The sequence below is a fragment of the Vombatus ursinus genome, unplaced genomic scaffold (genome assembly GCF_900497805.2).
Source record: "Vombatus ursinus unplaced genomic scaffold, bare-nosed wombat genome assembly UNPS02014822.1, whole genome shotgun sequence".
NCBI classification, from domain to species: domain Eukaryota; kingdom Metazoa; phylum Chordata; class Mammalia; order Diprotodontia; family Vombatidae; genus Vombatus; species Vombatus ursinus.
The window spans coordinates 12,003,701-12,023,211 of NW_020954600.1; the positions used below are offsets into that span (position 1 = coordinate 12,003,701).

Below are 19,511 nucleotides of genomic sequence, written 5' to 3' on the forward strand. Positions count from 1 at the left end.
ACACACTTTCACCCACAAACACACATACACACACATACATTTACACATACACATGCATACAATCACACACATACACACATATACACCCATATGCTTACACATACACATACATTCACACACACGCACGCCCTTTTAATGGGATTCACAATGCTGGCAATAATTTTTCAATCCTGTATGATGCTATAGGAAAACGAGGACAAGATTGGCTGAAAGAATGGAATTAAGCAGCCCATTTTGAGTCTTTGTTGGATTTCTCCACAGACTACATGAGACGAGGAAATGTGCTCTGACCAATGAGCTGCCAGATTAGCTGGAACAGGAGGCCATTAGATGATAGCAGTTTATCGCGGAGGCTTTTGCCAGCTGAACGCCGCTTATTGTTGTTAATAGCTTATTTTATGCATAGCAGGCTCCTGAGGCCTGTCTCACCCCTCCCTGGCTAAGAGCAATTCAAACTGGGTTAACAAGCAGTGGGGAGACCCCAAATGGCTGGCTAACGTTAGGGAGGGTGACTAAAGAAAAAACTGAGAGGCAGATGAATATCCACGGGAATCACAGAATCTCAGGGGGCAGAAGGGGTGACTTTGGGCAAATCCCTGGGCCTCTCTGGCCCTCAGTTTCTTCTTCCATATAAGGAGAGGGTAAAACTAAATTATATTCTTAAAGGTTCTTTCCAGTCTATGAGAAAATAAAGTCACTTCGTCCAAACCCCTCTTTTTTTAGATGTGGAAACAGAGGTATAGAGAAAGGATGGAGGGGGGTGGTGGTGGCCACTTGCTAGCTTGAAGAAGACACTGAGAGAGAGAGAACTAGAACCCGTGGTTCCTGATCCCCAAGCTAGAACATGAAGCTTCATCTTTAAAACAACTGTAGGGGCAGCTAGGTGGCTCAGTGGATAGACCACTGGCCCTGGAGTCAGAAGGACCTGAGTTCAAATCTGGCCTTAGACATATAACACTTACTAGCTGTGTGACCCTGGGCAAGTCACTTTATCTCATTGCCTAGCAAAAAACCAAACAAACAAAAACCAAAAAAAAAACAAAAAACTTCACCATCATTCTACTGTGATGGCAAAGGCCTAGAGTAGGGGAGTCAAACTCAGGGAAAGGAGGCCACAAACCACCCATAAGGAGCCCTGCCCAAGGCACAGTGATGTAGAAAACTACATATGAACATGATCTATATTGTGCTGCATTTTAATCTATTTTCTAAATATTTCCCAATTACATTTTAAGCTGATTCTGGCTCCCCTCTCAGGTGCACGTTGGAAGCCTCTGTCATAGAACAGTTGCCCTGGAGTCAGGAAGACCTGAGCTCAGGTCCAGCCTCAGGTACTAATTATGTGACTCTTAAAGGCCACTTTACGTCAATGAGGCTTTAGGAAAAGCACTCTCTCATCAACACCTTCATCATCATCATCATCATAACTAGCATTTATACAGCATCTCCTATGTGCTCCTCACTGTGCTAAGCTCTTCATAAACACTAGCTCATTTGATCCTCACAACAACCCTTCAAAATAGGTGCTATTATTATCACCCCCATTTTACAGATGAGGAAAATGAGGCCCAGAGAAATAGAGTGACTTGTCCAAGATGACACAGTTACCTTGTCACAGCGGTGGGAGCACCAGGCTCTTGGATTCCAAATCAAGGGCCCTTCCCATCGTCCTCTTGTCCCGACACCTCATGTCATTAAGAATGATTGGAGTTTCAGGCGGATCACTCATCAATCAACCAAGCCATCCTTTCTGTCAGGATCATTTAGAGGACATCTGCCTCCTGGGTACGCGTTTCATCCTCTTGCTCTGACTTCCCACTACTGCATCACTCCACAGCAAGATGCCCTGAGAGACATGCCAGGTATGTGCTGATCCATCCTCAGCACTAACATCTCCATGGTGCCCTTGTAGGTGCCACCAGAAGTTCCCAACATGCCCTCTTGGCCTCAGTTAGCACAGACTTTCACCCTGCTGCTGTGAAATTTCACAAGATTCAGCTTCTCCTGTTTTTTAAGATCCATCCATCACAAGAAGAGGGAGGGGAGGCTGAAACATGCTAAAAATTTGGGTTCCCTGGTTGGAAAAATATTCAAAAACATACCCAAGAGGTACTGGCTTTGTCCACGGAAGTCTTTAAGCAAAGACTGGATGATATAATAGTATGAGAGTAGATAGAGTAGATGATTTAGTAAAGACTGGGGATATAGTACATGAGTTTCTTGCCCAGGTACAAATGTCTTAGATGGCCTCCAAGGTTCCTTCCTCCCCCTGAATTTCTATGATTTGTGATTCTGGGATCATATAATTTCTACATGCTTATGTGGGCAGATTATGCTTAAGAGGTCTTTTAGCTTTCTGCTATGGAGATATGTTTCAATCCTGACAAAAGAATTATCCTCTCAGGGTCCCTAAGTAGGTGTCATAAGCCAGGAGATGGTACAGTTTTCTCCCTCAGGCCCCATGCTACTAGCCATCTGGACACTCTCCTTCTCATTACCTCTGGTTTCATCGAAGCCAACTCATTGAAGGCATCAAGCTGGTGTCTGATCTCAGCCATCTCCGCCATCAACTTTTCCATGTGGACGTGGATTTCAGCCAGGACCTCCGTCACGTGGGCTGTGGCCACAGCTTCCTGGAGGTCCACCAGGTGAAGGGCCTTCCGCTCCTCCTCACAGACCTGCTGCCGAACCTTGTCGAATTCCTGCTGGATACAGACCTTCATCTCGCTCCGGCTGACCTGCACAAAGAAAGAACAAGAAGAAACAAGGAGGTGTGTGAACACAGGAGGAGGGGTGCTTGACAGAACACTAACCCTGCCTCCTGTGCCACACTAAAAATCACAGGGAATCCCCCGCCTCCTCACCCAAATAAGGCTGGGTAGATAGGTTTAAATAAATCAACAATAACAATCCATCAGTGTCTCCTACAAGTTCCCATCAGTCTTTTTCAGACATCTCAGAGTCATAACAATGTTCTGCTACCAGAGAATACCATGAGACTAAAGAATCATACTGTAATGTCACCATCATGAAGCCGGCAATCGAACAAAGATTAGTCCCCTGCTCTGAAATTAAGCATTTATTAAGTGCCTACTAGGCACTGGGCAACAGTACTGTGATACAGACAAAGGCAAAAGATTGTCTCTGTTCTCCAGGAAATCACAATCTAATGGGGGAGAAATCACAAAAACAACCACATACAAACAAGCCACCTAGGGGATAAAATGGAGATAATGATTAGAGGGAAGGCACTAGTATGAAGGGGCAGTTAGGTGGCACAGTGGATAGAACTTCAGGCATGGAGTCAGGAAGTCTCATCTTCCTGTGTTCAAATCTGGCCTCAGACCCTTACTGGCTATGTGACTTTCAGCAAGTCACTTAACCTGTTTGCCTCAGTCTCCTCATCTGTAAAATGAGTTGGAGAAGGAAATGGCAAACCATTCCAGTATCTTTGCCAAGAAAACCCCAAATGGGGTCACAGAGAGTAGGACACAGCTGAAGGACACAACAACAACAACCAGTATGAAGGAGGATCAGGAGAGGCTTCTTCTAGAAGATGGTATTTTAGCTGGGTCTTAAAAGAAGCCAGGGAAACCATGAGGTGGACATGAGGAGGGAGTATCCTAGACACTGGGTTGGGCTCTGGGGGTACACAGATCAAAAGGAAACAACCCCTGTCCTCTAGGAGCTTACATAGTATCAGAGAAGACAAAACATGCATATATGTGTATATTATGCAAAATACATACATAAATACAAGACAGATGGGGGGACAGATGCTAACAGCTGGGGCACCAAACAGGTCTCAAATAGAAGGTGAAGCTTAAATTAGGGATTATAATAGGTTGAGGTGAGAAGGGAGTATATTCCAGGCATGGGAGTATATTCCAGGCATGTGAAAATGTAAAGAGATGGACGGAAGATTGAGAGATATGTGTGAAGAACATTAGGTAAGAAGGCCAGTCTAGCTTGCGTGCCATAGCACAGGATTTCCCAATATGGCTCCAACTTGGATTTGGTCCAAGATCAGTCACCTTCAAAGGACTGGATGTTGAAAGAGGCTTTAGAAATAACATAGAGAAGTAGTATGGGCCAGTAGAGAGAGGGCTGGACTTGGCATTCGAAAGACCCAGTTCAGATCCTGACGAGTTTTGTGACCACATTACTTCACCAAATACATGTTCTTTCTGCTGCATCAACTGGACAAGATGACATTTCAAGTCCATTCTTGTATGAGAGCTTAGGGTCCTGGACAACTTCCTAAAGCTACAAATTATAGAGAAGTTGCCTATGTGCATTAGTGCAGGAAGTTTCCATACTGAGTGTTCCCTAAACTGATGAAAATAGAGTCTAGATTCTGTCCTCCCCACCCCCCCAATAAAACCCCACACAACTATTATACATACATATGTGCGCATATATGTACATAATACATATATGTGTGTATACATCTATCTATATAGAGATATCTATCTAGAGAGAGGGAAAAAGAAAGGGAGAGAGAAAGAAAGAAAGGGAAAGGGAAGGAGGGAGACAGAGAGGGAGAGACAAAAGGAGAGGGGGAAAAGATAAAGAAAAGAAGAGAGAGACAAAGGAAGGGGGAGAGGGAGGAAGACAGAAAAAGGGAGATGGAGAGAGAAAGAGGGAGACAGAGGGGGACAGAAAGGGAGAGAGGGAGAGAGGCAGACAGAGACAGAGAGGTAGAGGGAGGGAGAGGAAGAAAGCTCCTTAAGATTCACAAAGCATTTTATATATCCACATTGTCTCTTTTGAGTTTCACAACAATCCCATGAAATAGGTACTGCGGGCATCATTAATCCCATTCCCACTTTACAGAGGAGAAACCTGAGGCATAGAGAGCTTAGCCAACTTGCCCATGGTCATCTCAGCATTGAGTTTCAACATAGATTTGAACTCAGGTCTTCAGGCCTTCACACCCAATACTCCCCCAGCTAAAGTTTGCCTATCTCTTACTTCTTGCTACTCCTGACCCTAGAGATTCAGGACCATGGACTGTGGTCATCACAGAAACCCTCAACTACAGGTGGTCAGTCAGACATCCACCGGTTTTACATGCGAGGAATAGGTTCCATCTCCTTTTAGGACCCCCCACACTAGGCTTCCACTGACCACCTTGGAAGGGGCAAGACCTCTCCAGCTATTTTAAATCTACATTGCTGAAAATCTTATTAAGCCAGAAGAATACTCAGCTTCCTCTGAGCAAGAACTGAATAGTTATTGCATAAATTTACACTTCCTAAATAGGACGAACCACCAAAACGTAATTCAGTTTCTCCAGGTGCTTTTTCATTCAGTTTTAACGAGACCAAAAAGAAAAATTCTTTTAAATAGATAGAGGGTTTATGATTAGGTCACCTAATTCCATGGGCTTCTGCAGGTTGGCCATTCATTTGCATTTTAACCCTGTTTGCATTTTAATCACTTTGTCTCATTCAGCCTCTGAGGCTGAAAATGGGTAGGTGAAGAAACAGAAAGGCCCCAGTGAGGGACTCCATTTAGTTACAAAGCATGTGCTGCAGAGATTACCAAAAAAAAAAAAGTCACCTAGCAAAGTGAACCCAATAAGACAACTGTGCTATGTTTTGGAAATTTTAAAAGTCACGCATAGAATGCTGGATGTGGAGACAGAGGGGCTGGGTTTGATTCCCAGATCTGCAACTTACAATTTGTGTGATCTGGAGCAAACCACTTCACCTCTGGGCCTCAGTTTCCTCATCTGTAAAATAAGGGGATTGGACTAAAGGGTCTATGAGGTCCCTTTCAACTCCTGATGTATGATCCTATGACCTCACTCTGCCTCAGTTTCCTCATTTGTAAAATAAGAGGATTAGACTAGATGACCTCTAAGATCTCTTCTGACTTTAAATCAAACATCTTAATAGGTATAAGAGTAAGGTGACCTGACAGAAATTAACACTTAAAAAAAAAAGATGCCCCATTATCTCCCTTCTCTAAGGGCCTGTGGTGTCCCTTTAAGGTCGTGGCTCATCTATAAATCTACGAAGTTATTTCATTAACAGAGGGTTATTTTAAGGGGCTCCTGGACTAATAAGCATATCACCTGAACAACTAATAGTAACAGTAGATCGTCTCTGTAGCTCTCAGGATTCAACCTAATCTAATCAATCAATAAATAAATATTGATTAAGCACCTACCACATTCCAGGCACCATACTAGGCTCTGGGGACACACCCAAAGACAAAAACAAAACAGCCCCTCCCTTCTATGTGTCCCTGGGGGAGAGCTGTACATGCTACAAGGTTCTGGAGGTCTCAGGGCATAGCAATTCCCGCTTCCCACCCCAAAGCTGGACAATATCTATTCTGGGTCATCAAGCAAGCAAAGGCTAAATGCAGAGCACACTATTCTGAACTCTTCCTCATTCTTGGAGGGACCAGAAGTCTGTGGACCCTACTTACCTCTCCAAACTTCTGTACTGTAATTCTCTTCATACTTTCTCTGTATCAACCAAATAGACCTCTGGAACCTGACTGTTTCCCAACTTCCTTCAAGGAGTTTACATTCTATTAAGGTGACACAAATATGTCCATGTACGTAGGTGCAAGGTGACCTGAAGAGAGTCAGAATGCTAACAGAGGGCATGTTCATATAGCAGGTGAATACCCAGGCTGAGCCTTGAATGAAAGCTAAGAATTCTAGAAGATTAGAAGATGGAAGCGTCCAGGGAATGCATTACAGGCAAGGGGCCAGCCTATGCCAACATACTGAGCAAAGTACTTTACAAATATTATCTCAATTTATCCTCACAATAACTTTGAGTAGCAGATATTATTTTTATTTTTTCCATTTTGCAGCAGAGGAAATCAAAGTAGATAGAGGTGAAATGACTTTCCCAGGGTCTCAGTCCTACTAATGTCTCAGGGCAAATTTGAAATTAGGTCTTTCTGAATCCGAGTCTGGTCACACAGTTAGTAAGCATCTGAGGCTGGATTTGATCTCAGGTCTTCCAGAACCTAGGTCCAGGGTTCTATCCCCTGCTCTACCTGACTGCCTCTTAGAGCGCTGGATATAGAGTCAGGAAGACCTGAATTCAAATCCAACCAGAGACGCTTACTAGCTGTGTGATCCTAGAGAAGTCATTTAAGTTCTGTCTGCCTCAGTTTCCTCATCTGTGAAATGGGGTTAAGAGCACCTACTTCCCAGAGTTGTCATGAGGAGCAAATGAGATAATAATTGGAGAGGGCTTAGCACAGTGCCTGAGACATAGGAAGCTCTATATAAATGTTAGCTATCATTCCTGGGTGCCTACCATTTGTCTATCCCAGGACCAAATGTAAAACTAAATTCACTCTCATGACTGTATATCTGGCCACTTCTTAATTATTTCTCCCTGTTTGTTTTCCAGCCCTGTTCTATGTCTCCTGGGGTAAGGATTCTTTATGGGAAGGGGCTTTGCAGCAGCAGCAGCAGAAATCTTCCCCAGGAGCCTTTATCCTTACTACGCCTGTCAGATGTGGGAAAATGGGTTAAGTAATACACAGAGACTGGTCTAGAAGAGGTCTGGGGATCAGGAAAATGGAGTGTGCATTCATTAAGTCCACTTGGCCTCAGGCTACACAGTTCAGGCAAGAGCTAAGGAGAGGACAGGGCTTTGAGATGAATTTCCTGGAGTGCTAGGAAGAGGCAGAGAGGGTCTAGGCATGATATTGAGAGCACAGATGTGATTGCAAGAAGGGCACTAAAGGACAGTGAAGTGAGAAATCAGAGAAATGAGAGCTTTGCAAAGTCTAAATAGTGTCTGTCTCCATCCTTTTTCCAGACTATTTAGGATTATTTACAAGGGCATGGAGGGAAGAAGTACTGAAGAGGGGTGATGGCGAACAGACAGAAGGGCCTGGTGTCTTGGAATAAGCACCAGATCTAGAATCAGAAGCCTGGGTTCAAATCCTGGCAGTTCTGACACTTACCAGCAAGGTGACTATGGTCAAGTCAATTAACCTCTGCACCTTAGTTTTTCCATACGTAAAATGAAGCAAATATTCTTTGCATTTTTTTCTTTCAATTGTGCTATTTAGTACAATGTGAAAGAGTTCTGGCCCTGGAACCAGAAGACCTGAGTTCATATGCCAGCTCTGCCCCTTGCTACTTGTGTGACTTGTAAGCGTGGGCTTCCCTGGGCCTCAGTTTCCTCATCTGTGAAGTGAAGGGGTTGGATTGGGTGATGTCTAAAGTCAGAAGACTTTTCTTTTTCTCCCTTTCTTTCTCCCCATCTCCCTCCCTCTTTCTTCTTCAAATTGGCAAAAATGACAAAGGATGGGGATAGTCAATGTTGGAAGGACTGGAGAAAGATAGGCACACTAAAGCACTGTTGCTGGGGCTGTAGATTACTACAGCCATTTTGGAAAGCAATTTTGAATTATGTAAATATGGTGGCTAATCTGTCCATACCCTTTGACCCAGAGATTCTACTGCCAGGCATACACCCAGAAGAAGGTCACTGACAAAAAGGAAGGTCCCCATGTATATTAAAATATTTATAGTGGGAACTTTTTTGTGGAAACAAAGTAGATTTCCATTGATTGGAGAAACAGCAAAACAAATTGAATTACGAATGGAATGGGATCTTACTGTGCTATAAGAAACAGCAAATGTGATGGATATTGGGAAACACAGGAAAGACTTGCATGTAGATAGAAGTGAGAGGAACCAAGAAAACAGTGTACACAGTGACTAAGGTGATATAAATGCAAAGAGCAACCACCAGAAAGCTATTGAAAATTAATTCTGCTGCAAAATTACAAGCCTCCTCCCCATGCTTTGCAGAGATGAGGAGTCCCTGGTTGAGAGATTTATTTAATATTTCAGTTGGTCTTACTGATGTTTTCTCTTCCTCCTTTCCTTTTTAAAAAACATTTTTGTTATATTCAAATGGTTCTTTGGGAAAGGAGAGAGGAAAAGGTAAAGGAGGAAATTTGGGGGAGGTAAAAACAAAAGATATCAACAAAACTTATTTTGAAATAAAATAACTGAAGATGGCGGAGTAGAGAAGCACTCAGCTGAGCTCTCCTAACATTCCTCTCCAAACAATTTTAAAGCAATGCCTCATATCAATTCCTGGAGTGACAGAGCCAACAAAAGGTCAGAGTGAGACATCGTTCCATCCCAAGAGAACACAGGAGGTTGGAAAGCGAGATCTGTGACTGGGAGGCCGGCCGGGAGACTTGGCGGGTGCAACCGAAGCAGCAGCAGCTTTGGAAGCTCTCAAGCCAGAGATGGAGGGGACCAGAAAGAGATTACAGAGCATCCCTGTGCTAGCACCGAATGCAGGACCAGATGCTATCTGGCAAATCCATTACCTATGCTTACTTCTCGGTCAAAGTTCAAAAGTGGAGAGGAGCACTTTCTATCAAGAGGGAGAGCCCTGAGGGGCAGCATCACTTTTGGTCACAAGGGTTCAGGGACCCTGAAGAATAGTATCACTTGCAACCCCAAGGGAAAAAGGGGCCTGAGGAATAGTATCACATCTGGTCCCAAGGAGCGGGAGCCTTTAGGAGCAGTATCAATTGCAATTCTAAGGGATCAGGGACCCTTTCTGAGTAAGAAACAGAGTTCAGACCAAGACACCTCCCCCCAGATCATAACACCTTGGAAGCACAGAAAACTTCCAAACCACTAGAACTAGCTGAAAACAGCAGTTTGGAAAAAGTCTGAAGGTTTAGAGAGTACCCCTTCCCCACAAAGCCAGAAACAGCTCCCAACTTTATTATAAAGTCTAAAATCAGATAAAGGGTGGAAAAATGAGCAAACAACAACAAAAAGAACCTGACCATAAAAGTTGGTGTGATGATAGAGAAGATCAAGATACACACTCAGGAGACACAGAACTCAAAACAGCTACAAGCAAAACCTCAAAGGAAAATGTGGATAGGATACAAGCCAAAAAAAAAAATTACTGGAAGACCTAAAAAATTATTTTCAAAATCAAATAAGGGTGATAGATGAAAATTAGATTAAAAAAATGAGAGCAAAGGAAGAAAATTATGAAAACACAATAAATAACTTGCTAAGAAACCAAAAAAAAATACTTAAGAAAAATATGCCATAAAAAATTAATTGGACAAGTGCAAAAAGAGATAAAAAACTTCACTGATAAAAAATAACTCATTGAAAAGCAGAATTGGCCAAATGAAAAAAGAGGTATTAAAAACTCACTGAAGAAAATAATTACTTAAAATTTAAAATTAGGCAACTAGAAGTTAATGACTTCATGAGACATCAAGAAAAAATAAAGCAAAGTCAAAAGAATGAAAAGAAAATAGAAGAAAATCTGAAATGTCACATTGGAAAAACAACTGACCTAGAAAATAGATTGAGGAGAAATAATTTAAGAATTATTGAACTATCTGAAAGTCATGATCAAAGAAAGATCCTAGAGGTAATATTTCAACAAATTGCCAGGGAAAACTACTCCATTATCTTAGAACAAGAGGGTAAAATAGAAATGAAAAGAATCCACCAATCGCTACTTGAAGGAGATCTCAAATGAAAGCTCCCAGGAATATTATAGCCAGTTTTTAGAGCTCCCAAAGTCGAAGAGAAAATGCTTCAAGTGTCCAGAAAGAAACCATTCAAATATTGTGGAACCACAGTCAGGATCATACAAGATTTAACAGCTACCTACCACGTTAAAGGAATGGAGTATTTGGAATATGATATTCCAGAAGGCAAAGGAGCTGCCATTACAACCAAGAATAAGCAACCCAGTGAAATTGAGTATAATCTTTCAAGGGATAAAATGGATATTTAATGAAAAGAGGACTTTCAAACATTCCTGATGAAAAGACCAGAGTTGAATAGAAATTTTGACTTTCAAATATAAGACTCAAAAGAAGCATAAAAAGGTAAGCATGAAAGAAAAATCACAAGGGACTCAATAAGGTTAAATTATTTACCTTTCTATATGGGAAGATGATACATTTAACTTCCAAGCACTTTATTAGGGCAGTTAGAAGGATTCTACATAGAAAAAGGGTATAGGACTGAGTTGATTATATAGGGATGATATTTTTAAAATATGGATAGGCAAAAAAGAGGGATGCCCTGAGAGAAGGGGGAAGAAAGAGGAAGATTGGGGGAAATTATCTCACATAATGAGTCACAAAAGGGAGAATTTTTGCAGTGGAAGGGAAAATGGGAGGTTGGGCAATGCTTGAACCTCCCTTACATCTTAATTGGTTCAAAGAGGGAAATATATATGTGTATATACATATATATGTGTGTGTATGTATATATATGTATGTATACATGTACATATATATGTATATGTGTGTATTCTGTATACACATAGACACATACTCAATTGGTAATAGAAATCTATCTTACTCAACAGGGAAGTAGGAAGAGAAGGGGATGAGGTGAAAGGAGGTGGTGATAAAAGGCAGAGTGGATAAAAGAAGGCAGTGATCAGAAGCAAACAAACTTGAGAGGAGGGACAAGATAAAAAGAGAGAGAGAGAAGGATAAATAGAAGAAAATAGGATGGAGGGAAATGCACAGTTACCAATCACAACTGCAAATGTGAATGAGATGTGCTCACTGATAAAACAGAAGAGATTAGTAGCCAGAATCTAACAATATGTTGTTTACAAGAAACACTCTTGAAACATCAAGATACACACAGAGTTAAAATAAGGGGCTATAAAATTATTTTGTAGAGCTAGAAAAAATAATAACAAAATTTTGTTAGAACAAAAAGTCAAGGATATCAAAGAAACTAATGAAAAAAAATATTAAGGAAGGTGGTCTAACAGTACCAGATCTCAAACTAAAGTAATAATTATCAAAACAATCTGGTACTGACTAAGAAATAGAGGGATGGATCAGTGGAATAGATTATGTACTCAATGACCATATTAATCTAGCATTTGACAAACCCAAAGATCTAAGATTTGGGGGTAAAAACTCACCATTTGACAACTGCTGAAAAAATTAAAAAGCAGTTTGGTAAAAACTAAGTATAGACCAATATCTCACACCATATGCCAAGATAAGGTCAAAATGTGATTTAGACACAAAAGGGGAATAGCATAAGTAAATTAAGGAAGCATGGAAAATAATTTTGATTACATGAAATTAGAAAGGTTTTACACAAACAAAACTAATGCAGCCAAAATTAGAAGGAAAACAGGAAACTGGAGGGGGGATTTTTACAGGAAGTTTCTCTAATAGAGGCCTCATTTCTCAGGTACAGAAGGAATTGAGTCAAATGTATAAAGATAAGAACCATTATGCAGTTGATACACGGTCAAAGGATATGAACAGACAGTTTTCAGAAGAAGAAATCAAAGCTTTTATTAGTCACATGATAAAAATATTCTAAATCACTACTGAATAGAAAAAATTAAAATTAAAACAACTCTGAAGTACCATTTCACACCTATCAGGTTGGATAACATGATAGAAATGGAAAATGACGAATACTGGAAGAGATGTGGAAATATTGGAACACTAATGCATTGTTGGTGGAGTTGTGAACTAATCCAACCATTCTGGAGAACAATTCAGAACTACACCCAAAAAACTGTAAAACTGTGCATACCCTTTGACCCAGCAATACTACTACAAGGTCTGTTGCCCAAAGAGATCAAAGAAAAGGGGAAAAGACCTATTTGCACAAAAATAGTTATGGCAGCTCTTCTTTGGGTGGCAAAGAATTGAAAATCAAGGGGATGCCCATCAATTGGGGAATGGTTGAATGAGTTGTGGCATAGAAATGTGATGGAATGTTATTGTGCTATAAGAAGTAATGAGCAGGATGGTTTCAGAAAAATCTGGGAAGACTTATATGAACTGATGCAAAGGGAAATGAGCAGAACCAGGAGATCATTGTACACAGTAGCATTATTATAAGGACGATCAACTGTGAAAGACTAGCTACTTTGATCAAGACAATGCTCTAAGAAAATTCCATGTTGAAAAATGCTATCAACGTTCATGGAGAGAATTGATGAATGCAGATTGAAGCATATTTTTTTTTTTACTTTCTCTATTTTTCTTTTTTTTTTGATTGTGTTTTCTTTTGCAACATGGTTAATATGGAAAAATATGTTGCATGACCTCATATGTATAATCTATAACAAATTGCTTGTCTTCTCGAGGAAGAGGAAAGGGTGGGAGGGAGGGAGAGAATTTAGAACTCAAAATGTTAAAAATTGAATGTTAAAATGTTTTTATATGTAATTAGGAAATATTTAATGAAATAAAAATATATTAAAAATAAAAACAACTGTGCAAAAGCAGGAGTTGTTTTGAAAGATAGTGAGGTCCCATTACTAGACATCTTCATATGGTGGGTAAAGAACCACTGGAAAGGAAATCTTCTGTGGGTACAGATTAATCAATCAACCTATCCCAGCTCTAGAGAGTATAAGATTCTCTGACTCCCAGTCTATTCACACAACCTACTTTCTACTCTCCAAGCTTCTAAAAGCAGATAGATAATTTAGTGAACAGAACACTGGACTGAGAGTCAGGAAGACCTGAGTTCAATTTCTACTTGTTGGGGAGCAAAGAACAAGCATTTACATAAGACCTGCTATGTGCCAAGCACCATGCTAGGTGCTTTACAAATATTCTTTCATTTGGTTCTCACAATAACCTTTGTGCTATTATTATCCCTATTTTACAGTTGAAGAAACTGAGGTAGACAGAGGCTAAGTGACTTGCCCAGAGTCACACAACTAGTAAGTGTGTGAGGCCACATTTGAACTCAGGTCTTCCTGACTCCAGTCCTAGCACTCTGTCCATTGCACTACTACTTATCAGTTCTGTTATCCTAGGAAGGTCACTTAACCACTCTGCTTCAGTTTCCTCATCTGTAAAACAGGGATAATAGCAGCATCTATGTCACAGGGCTGTTTGAAGATCAGCCAAGATAGTATTTGTAAAGTGTCCTCTCTATGAATGTTAGTTATTATTATTAACCATAGAATAGAAGCAGAGAGGGTAGAGAAATTGGGAAAAAAGGAAGAGGAAAGGAAAATCATCTATAAAATAACGGCATTGGACTAGATGATCCCTAATGTCTCTCGCACCTCTAAATCTGTGCTGCTAAGAAAACTAAGGTGGAGCAAGGAGGTAAATTTAACAAACAATTTTTAATGTTTCTTTAAAAAAAGGAAGCCTGTCACATCATGGCGTTTGGGTAACAACAAGGTAAAAAAAAAATCTTGCTATGAAATAAGACCCCTTAATGCACATTCCCAATTCATGCCATGCATAACCACCCCAGGCCTGACCCTCAGAAATCCATCTGCCCAGGGCAGGTGACCTCCATAGTGAAAAAATGAGGGGCGAGAAAGTGGTAAGTGTTATTAATGTCCCTGCAAATTCTGTATCAGATTGAGAACTGTGATTTGTGTTTATTTTTAAAAGCCCTTTTTATTTTTAGTGTGACAATTTCAGGGCTGTTATGTTTTATAGTGATGATTTATCAGAGGCTATATACCCTTGAAATAAATTAAACATCGTTTCTTAGTAGAGAAATGTCTCAACAGAGAGAATTTTAGCTTATGGAAGAACTTTTCAGAACGTCTCCAAAAGCCTTCTAGCTCACACGAACTGACACTGAGTGGAATAAGTACAACTGGGAGATCAATCTATATGGTAGTGTTCCTGCTATAATATGTGTGATAATAAAATATAATTAATATAATATAATATGACATGACATGACATGATATATTACATAACATAACACCATGATATGATATAATATGTGGTGTGATGTGATATCTAATACATTATATGATGTGATATGATATGACATGATATGATATAATATATAATGTAATATAAAAGTTGGACATGACTGAAGCAACTTAACAACAAAAAGCATAATATAATGTAACAATACAATATAATAATATATAAATGATATACAATAATATAAAGGAAAACAATTGAAAGACTTCAGAACTCTTATCAATATACAGACTAATCATAACTTCAGAGGACTGATGGGGAAGCAAGCCTTCTCCTCATCACAGAGGTGGTGGACTACAGGGGCAGAAGAAGGCTTATGTTGAAAAATAAGAGTGGTGGAAGAAAGAGATAAGAATATCAATAAAACATTTTAAAAAAAAATTTACTGTTCCAAGTGACTAAAATTGGAGATGAAAATAAAAAAGAAAGGATATCCTATTTAACTAGACCACACACACACACACACACACACACACACACACACACACACACACACATGAATTTAGTTAAGCCAACATCACAGTTTAGAAAGGTGTAGACCAGTCAGGCCAGAGCCTGTGAAGAAAGACGTTTTGTATGCATTTTTTTTTTTAATCTTCCATTTCATACCGGCTAAGACTAAATGAGTATTTCAATAGGAAACCTCTTAAGGATGTCAAGAGGAGGAAAGAGAATTGAGGGGAGAGAAGCTGGTGCCATTATACTCATGCACTTTCCTCCCGGCCCTGTTCTTTATTGAGGGTAAAGGGATCTCAAAGCTAGGAGGGGCCTTGGCCTCCATCCCCTACAATCCATTCTTGAACAAGTCCTCCTACAACGTACCCCACCAGGGGTCATCTAATCTGTGTATGAAGACCTCTAATGACGCTTACTACTCCCTAAAGCAGCACATTTCACTTTGGGACAGCTCTTACTTTGGAGACGCCAATCTGTACTTCTCCGAAACTTCACTGCTTCTGCTTCTGCTCTCTTGGGTCCGATCTGTCTTACGCGTCACAACACTTCACACACTTGATGACAGCTACCACATGTCCACTAAGTCTTTCTTGTCCGGGTTAAACATCACCAATTTACAGAATCTCTGAATCAGAGGGCACCTAGCTAGCCATTTAATTCAACCCAGTTAGTCAACAAGGATTTATTAAGGACTATGTGCCAGGGCACTGTAAAAAAAAAAATTTTTAAAAGTCAAAAAAAGTTCCTGATCTCGAAGAGCTTGCATTCTAATGGACATAAATGAGAAGGAATCTTCTCTACAACACGTCTGACAACTGGCCATCCAGAATTTGCTCAAAGACTAAGAAGCAGCCCACTATCTCACAAGGAAGCCCATTTCACTTTTGGAGAATTAGAACAAAGGGAAATTCATCAGACCTACTTTTGGTTCTTTCCAATTTCCATCTATTCTTTGTTAGTATGAATTAGTGAAAATAGTCTCATGTGTTCTAATAGGAAGGGGTCAAAATGAAATGAAGCAGTCCCATAAATGTATTTCTGAAACCCACCTTCATCAGGTTAAAAGTAGAAAGCCTGGGAGGTTCCAAGGGGGATGGAAAGATGAGGTGAGGTCAAGTTGGGTCTCTGGAAGGGACAGTAGGAATCACAATGGCTACCTAGCTCCTTCCTGGTTTCCATCTAGTTCCATATAGTTCTACAGCTATAAAGGACCAAGAAGGCCATCTAGTCCAATCATCCCATTTTACAGATGAGAAAACTGAGGTGATTTGCCCACAGTGAAGTAGGTAGTCAATCACTACCATAATGCCACCAAAACTGAATTGATCCAAACCCACTGCTGCTCTTTTGAAGATAAGTGGACTCCCCCCACCCCTTTCTTTAGTCTACTATCCTGAAAGCCACTAGTATGACTTTTTGGGGCCATTTTGAGCTTTCTTGGGATTTGTTCTGCTCTAGGGTCTCCAAGACTTTTGAGGGCTACTGTGTAGTAGGCCTATGTGCTCCCCTTCCTCCAGCCCCCCTCCCCAAATCCACTTTGTTTGGATCATAGATTTAGACTTGAAATAAATCTTAGAGATAATCTAGTCCGGTCCCATCATTTCCCAAATGAGGGAAACTGAGGCCCAGAAGGTAAAAAAAGATCACTCATGTGGGTCCATATTATAATCACCTGGATCAAATGTAAGCTTTTTAAAGGTCAAGGCTGTTTCATTCTTGTCCTTATGTCCCCAGCACCTAAAGCAGTGCCTGGCACACAGAAAACCCTTAATAAACACCTGTTGAATTAAATGGGGGTGAAATGAAAGAGGGAATGTGCAAAAGGCAAGATAGGGTTCCAAGATAGAGACATTACCCAAATGTACCGCACGAGAGCTGAATGCAAGAGGGGATGGGAGATTCAGAGCTTGAAGGGACCTTCCAAGCCTTTACAGATAAGGAAGGGGAGATGAGTCGCAGTTCCAAGGTTAAACAAGTTCACCGGCAGAATCAGCACCACCATACTGGTGCCTTGGGGGATGCAGTAGTTAGAGTCCGTTGAATTCAACCCCTTCATTTTACAGATGAGGAAACTGAGGCACAGAGAAACTAAATGACTTCCCCAGTCATAAAGATAGTAAATGTCTGAGGCAGGATTAGAACCCAGATCTATATGCCTTCAAATCTAATGCCTTATCCACTAGCCTAACCCACCTTTTTATTTTCCATATAAGCCTCAGAAACATGAAGGGGCTTGGCCAAGGTCACTCAGCCAATTAAGAGGCAACGGAAGAACTGGGATACCAGGAAGTCAGAAAACTTGACCTCTGGTGTAGCTAAGCCACTCTAATCCATCCCCTTCCTTTCTCTACCCAGTCCAGAGTCCTCCAATCCAACAGATCTCAATCTCACAATCCCCTTGGCCAATATGCCACCCACCGTTCTTTCTTCATCACCTCCAAAAAGCCCTGGAGGGATGGATTTGCATTCGAAGAGTTAAGTCTCATTCCCTTGTTTTCCTTCCCTTCTAGTATTTCACAGTTCCAAGCCTAGCCAAACTCGAGGGGCTCTCCAATGAGCACTTTAGACATACATAATTAAGCACATAAAACCCTGAATGAAGAGCATGCACTCCAGAACAGCACACCTCACTCACACTGTGCTTCCCTTCCCTGGGCTAGGCGCCATTAACCCCGGCTTCATTGCTGTTCCAGATTCTACCAAGGCTACAATAGCTAACAGGAGTACAAAGGCATGGAAACTCTGGGGTCTGAGGAGGGATCCCGTCCAGGACAGACTATTGGGGTGAATCAGAGGATACGGGGCGGGAGGAAAGCAAAGCCCTTGGAAGCCGCACATGAGGAGTGCAACCAAAGTCTTCACTTCAGAAAGGCCGATCCCATTAGTCAGACATCACTTTGGAGCAGCCTGCCCCCAAGATGAGCTCAGAGCCAAAGGATGGGCGGGGAGGGGGACTGAAAGAATCCAGTTACAAAAGAGAGCCCAGGCCAAACGGCTTGTTCTTGGCTCAGATGAGCAGGCCACTGTTCAGAGAAAGAAGAGCTGTAAAGGGAATTTTTCTTTCAAGATGCTTCAAGATGTCTTCACTCCCACAAGCAGGGGCCCCCAGCCTGGACCTTTCTCTAGGGGTTGCAATGGCTCAGTCTCTAGAATCCTTTCTAAAGTCCTCCTACTCAGCACAGTCTCTCTAGAAAGGAGAGGAATTTCCTTGATGGCTGAACCAGGAGTTTTCTGGTTCACTAAGGGATCTGACAATCTGGCTTTGTATTCACCTGGTTAAAAAAAAACAAAAAAACAAAAAAAAAACAACCCAACCAATCTCAGGAAACAGCTGTCTGGAAGCTCAGCAGGTGTGAACGCCAACTTTGACCCTGTCACCTACTTTCTGGGAAGTGTTGGAAAGATCCCTGGGCATCCAAATGAATAGGGGTGTTAGCCTCAGCTGCAGAATGGGGACATAGAGGAGGACCCATCAGCTATTTGCGATTGAAAGTGAGTGTTCCTCATCTTCCTCCATGAGTCCCAGCCAAGTTTCCTCACTTTTCACCAGCTATCTATTCACCAGCTGGTATTTGAATCAGAGCACCAAAGCATTTCTATCTCAGCTGAAACAGATGACAGAGACCACCAATTACTTAGCCTGGGCTGTGGAGACCTGTCTTTTACTTTAAGTGCCCACATATGTTGTTTTTATTATGTGCCTACATGTGTTGTCTTTCCCGATTAGATCCTTGTGAGCAAGAATAGTTTGCTTTATTTATTTGTATTTCTACCGCTTATCACAGGGCTTGGCACATAATAAGCATCTAACACATGCTTTTTAATTCATTCAGTGTCCTGGATCCTACCCATATGCAGAGAGTTGTCAAGTCAAATGAATAAGAATTTGTTACATACTTACTATGGAACTATGCTAAGTGCCAGAAATGTAAGTGAAAAAACCAGAAAGTCAGTGCTTGCCCTCAAGGAACTTACACTCTAATGGGGAAAGAAACTGGGAGAGAGAGAGAGAGAGAGAGAGAGAGAGAGAGAGAGAGAGAGAGAGAGAGAGAGATGCTACAAATGAAGTGAGCATGGTGGAGAAAGAAGTCCAGAGAGACAGGAGTGGAATGAAGATGTGGGCAAGACTGGTCCGGGCTCCTTCCTTAAAATGGAGGTCCTAGGAGGATCTGACCATTCAGAGGAAGGGACTGGAGGGGTAAGGTGATCTTCCAAGGGGACGAGGCTGCTGGGGAAAGGCAGAGAAAGAAGTCTAGAAAGTCGGGAGCAGAGGGTGGAGAGGTTGGAGGAAAGAATGTCCTCTGGGAATT

The 19,511-nt window shown here is 41.3% G+C and overlaps 1 protein-coding gene across 2 annotated transcripts in view; it reads right to left on the reverse strand.

Annotated features, from left to right (window-relative positions):
- Window positions 1-19,511, reverse strand: part of TRIM44 (tripartite motif containing 44) — a 171,877-nt gene that overhangs the window by 106,993 nt on the left and 45,373 nt on the right. For both annotated transcript variants that reach the window (XM_027837657.1, XM_027837658.1), the window contains exon 3: window positions 2,499-2,738. In XM_027837657.1, coding sequence (XP_027693458.1) covers window positions 2,499-2,738 — 240 coding nt within the window. The remainder of the gene's footprint in view (window positions 1-2,498; window positions 2,739-19,511) is intronic.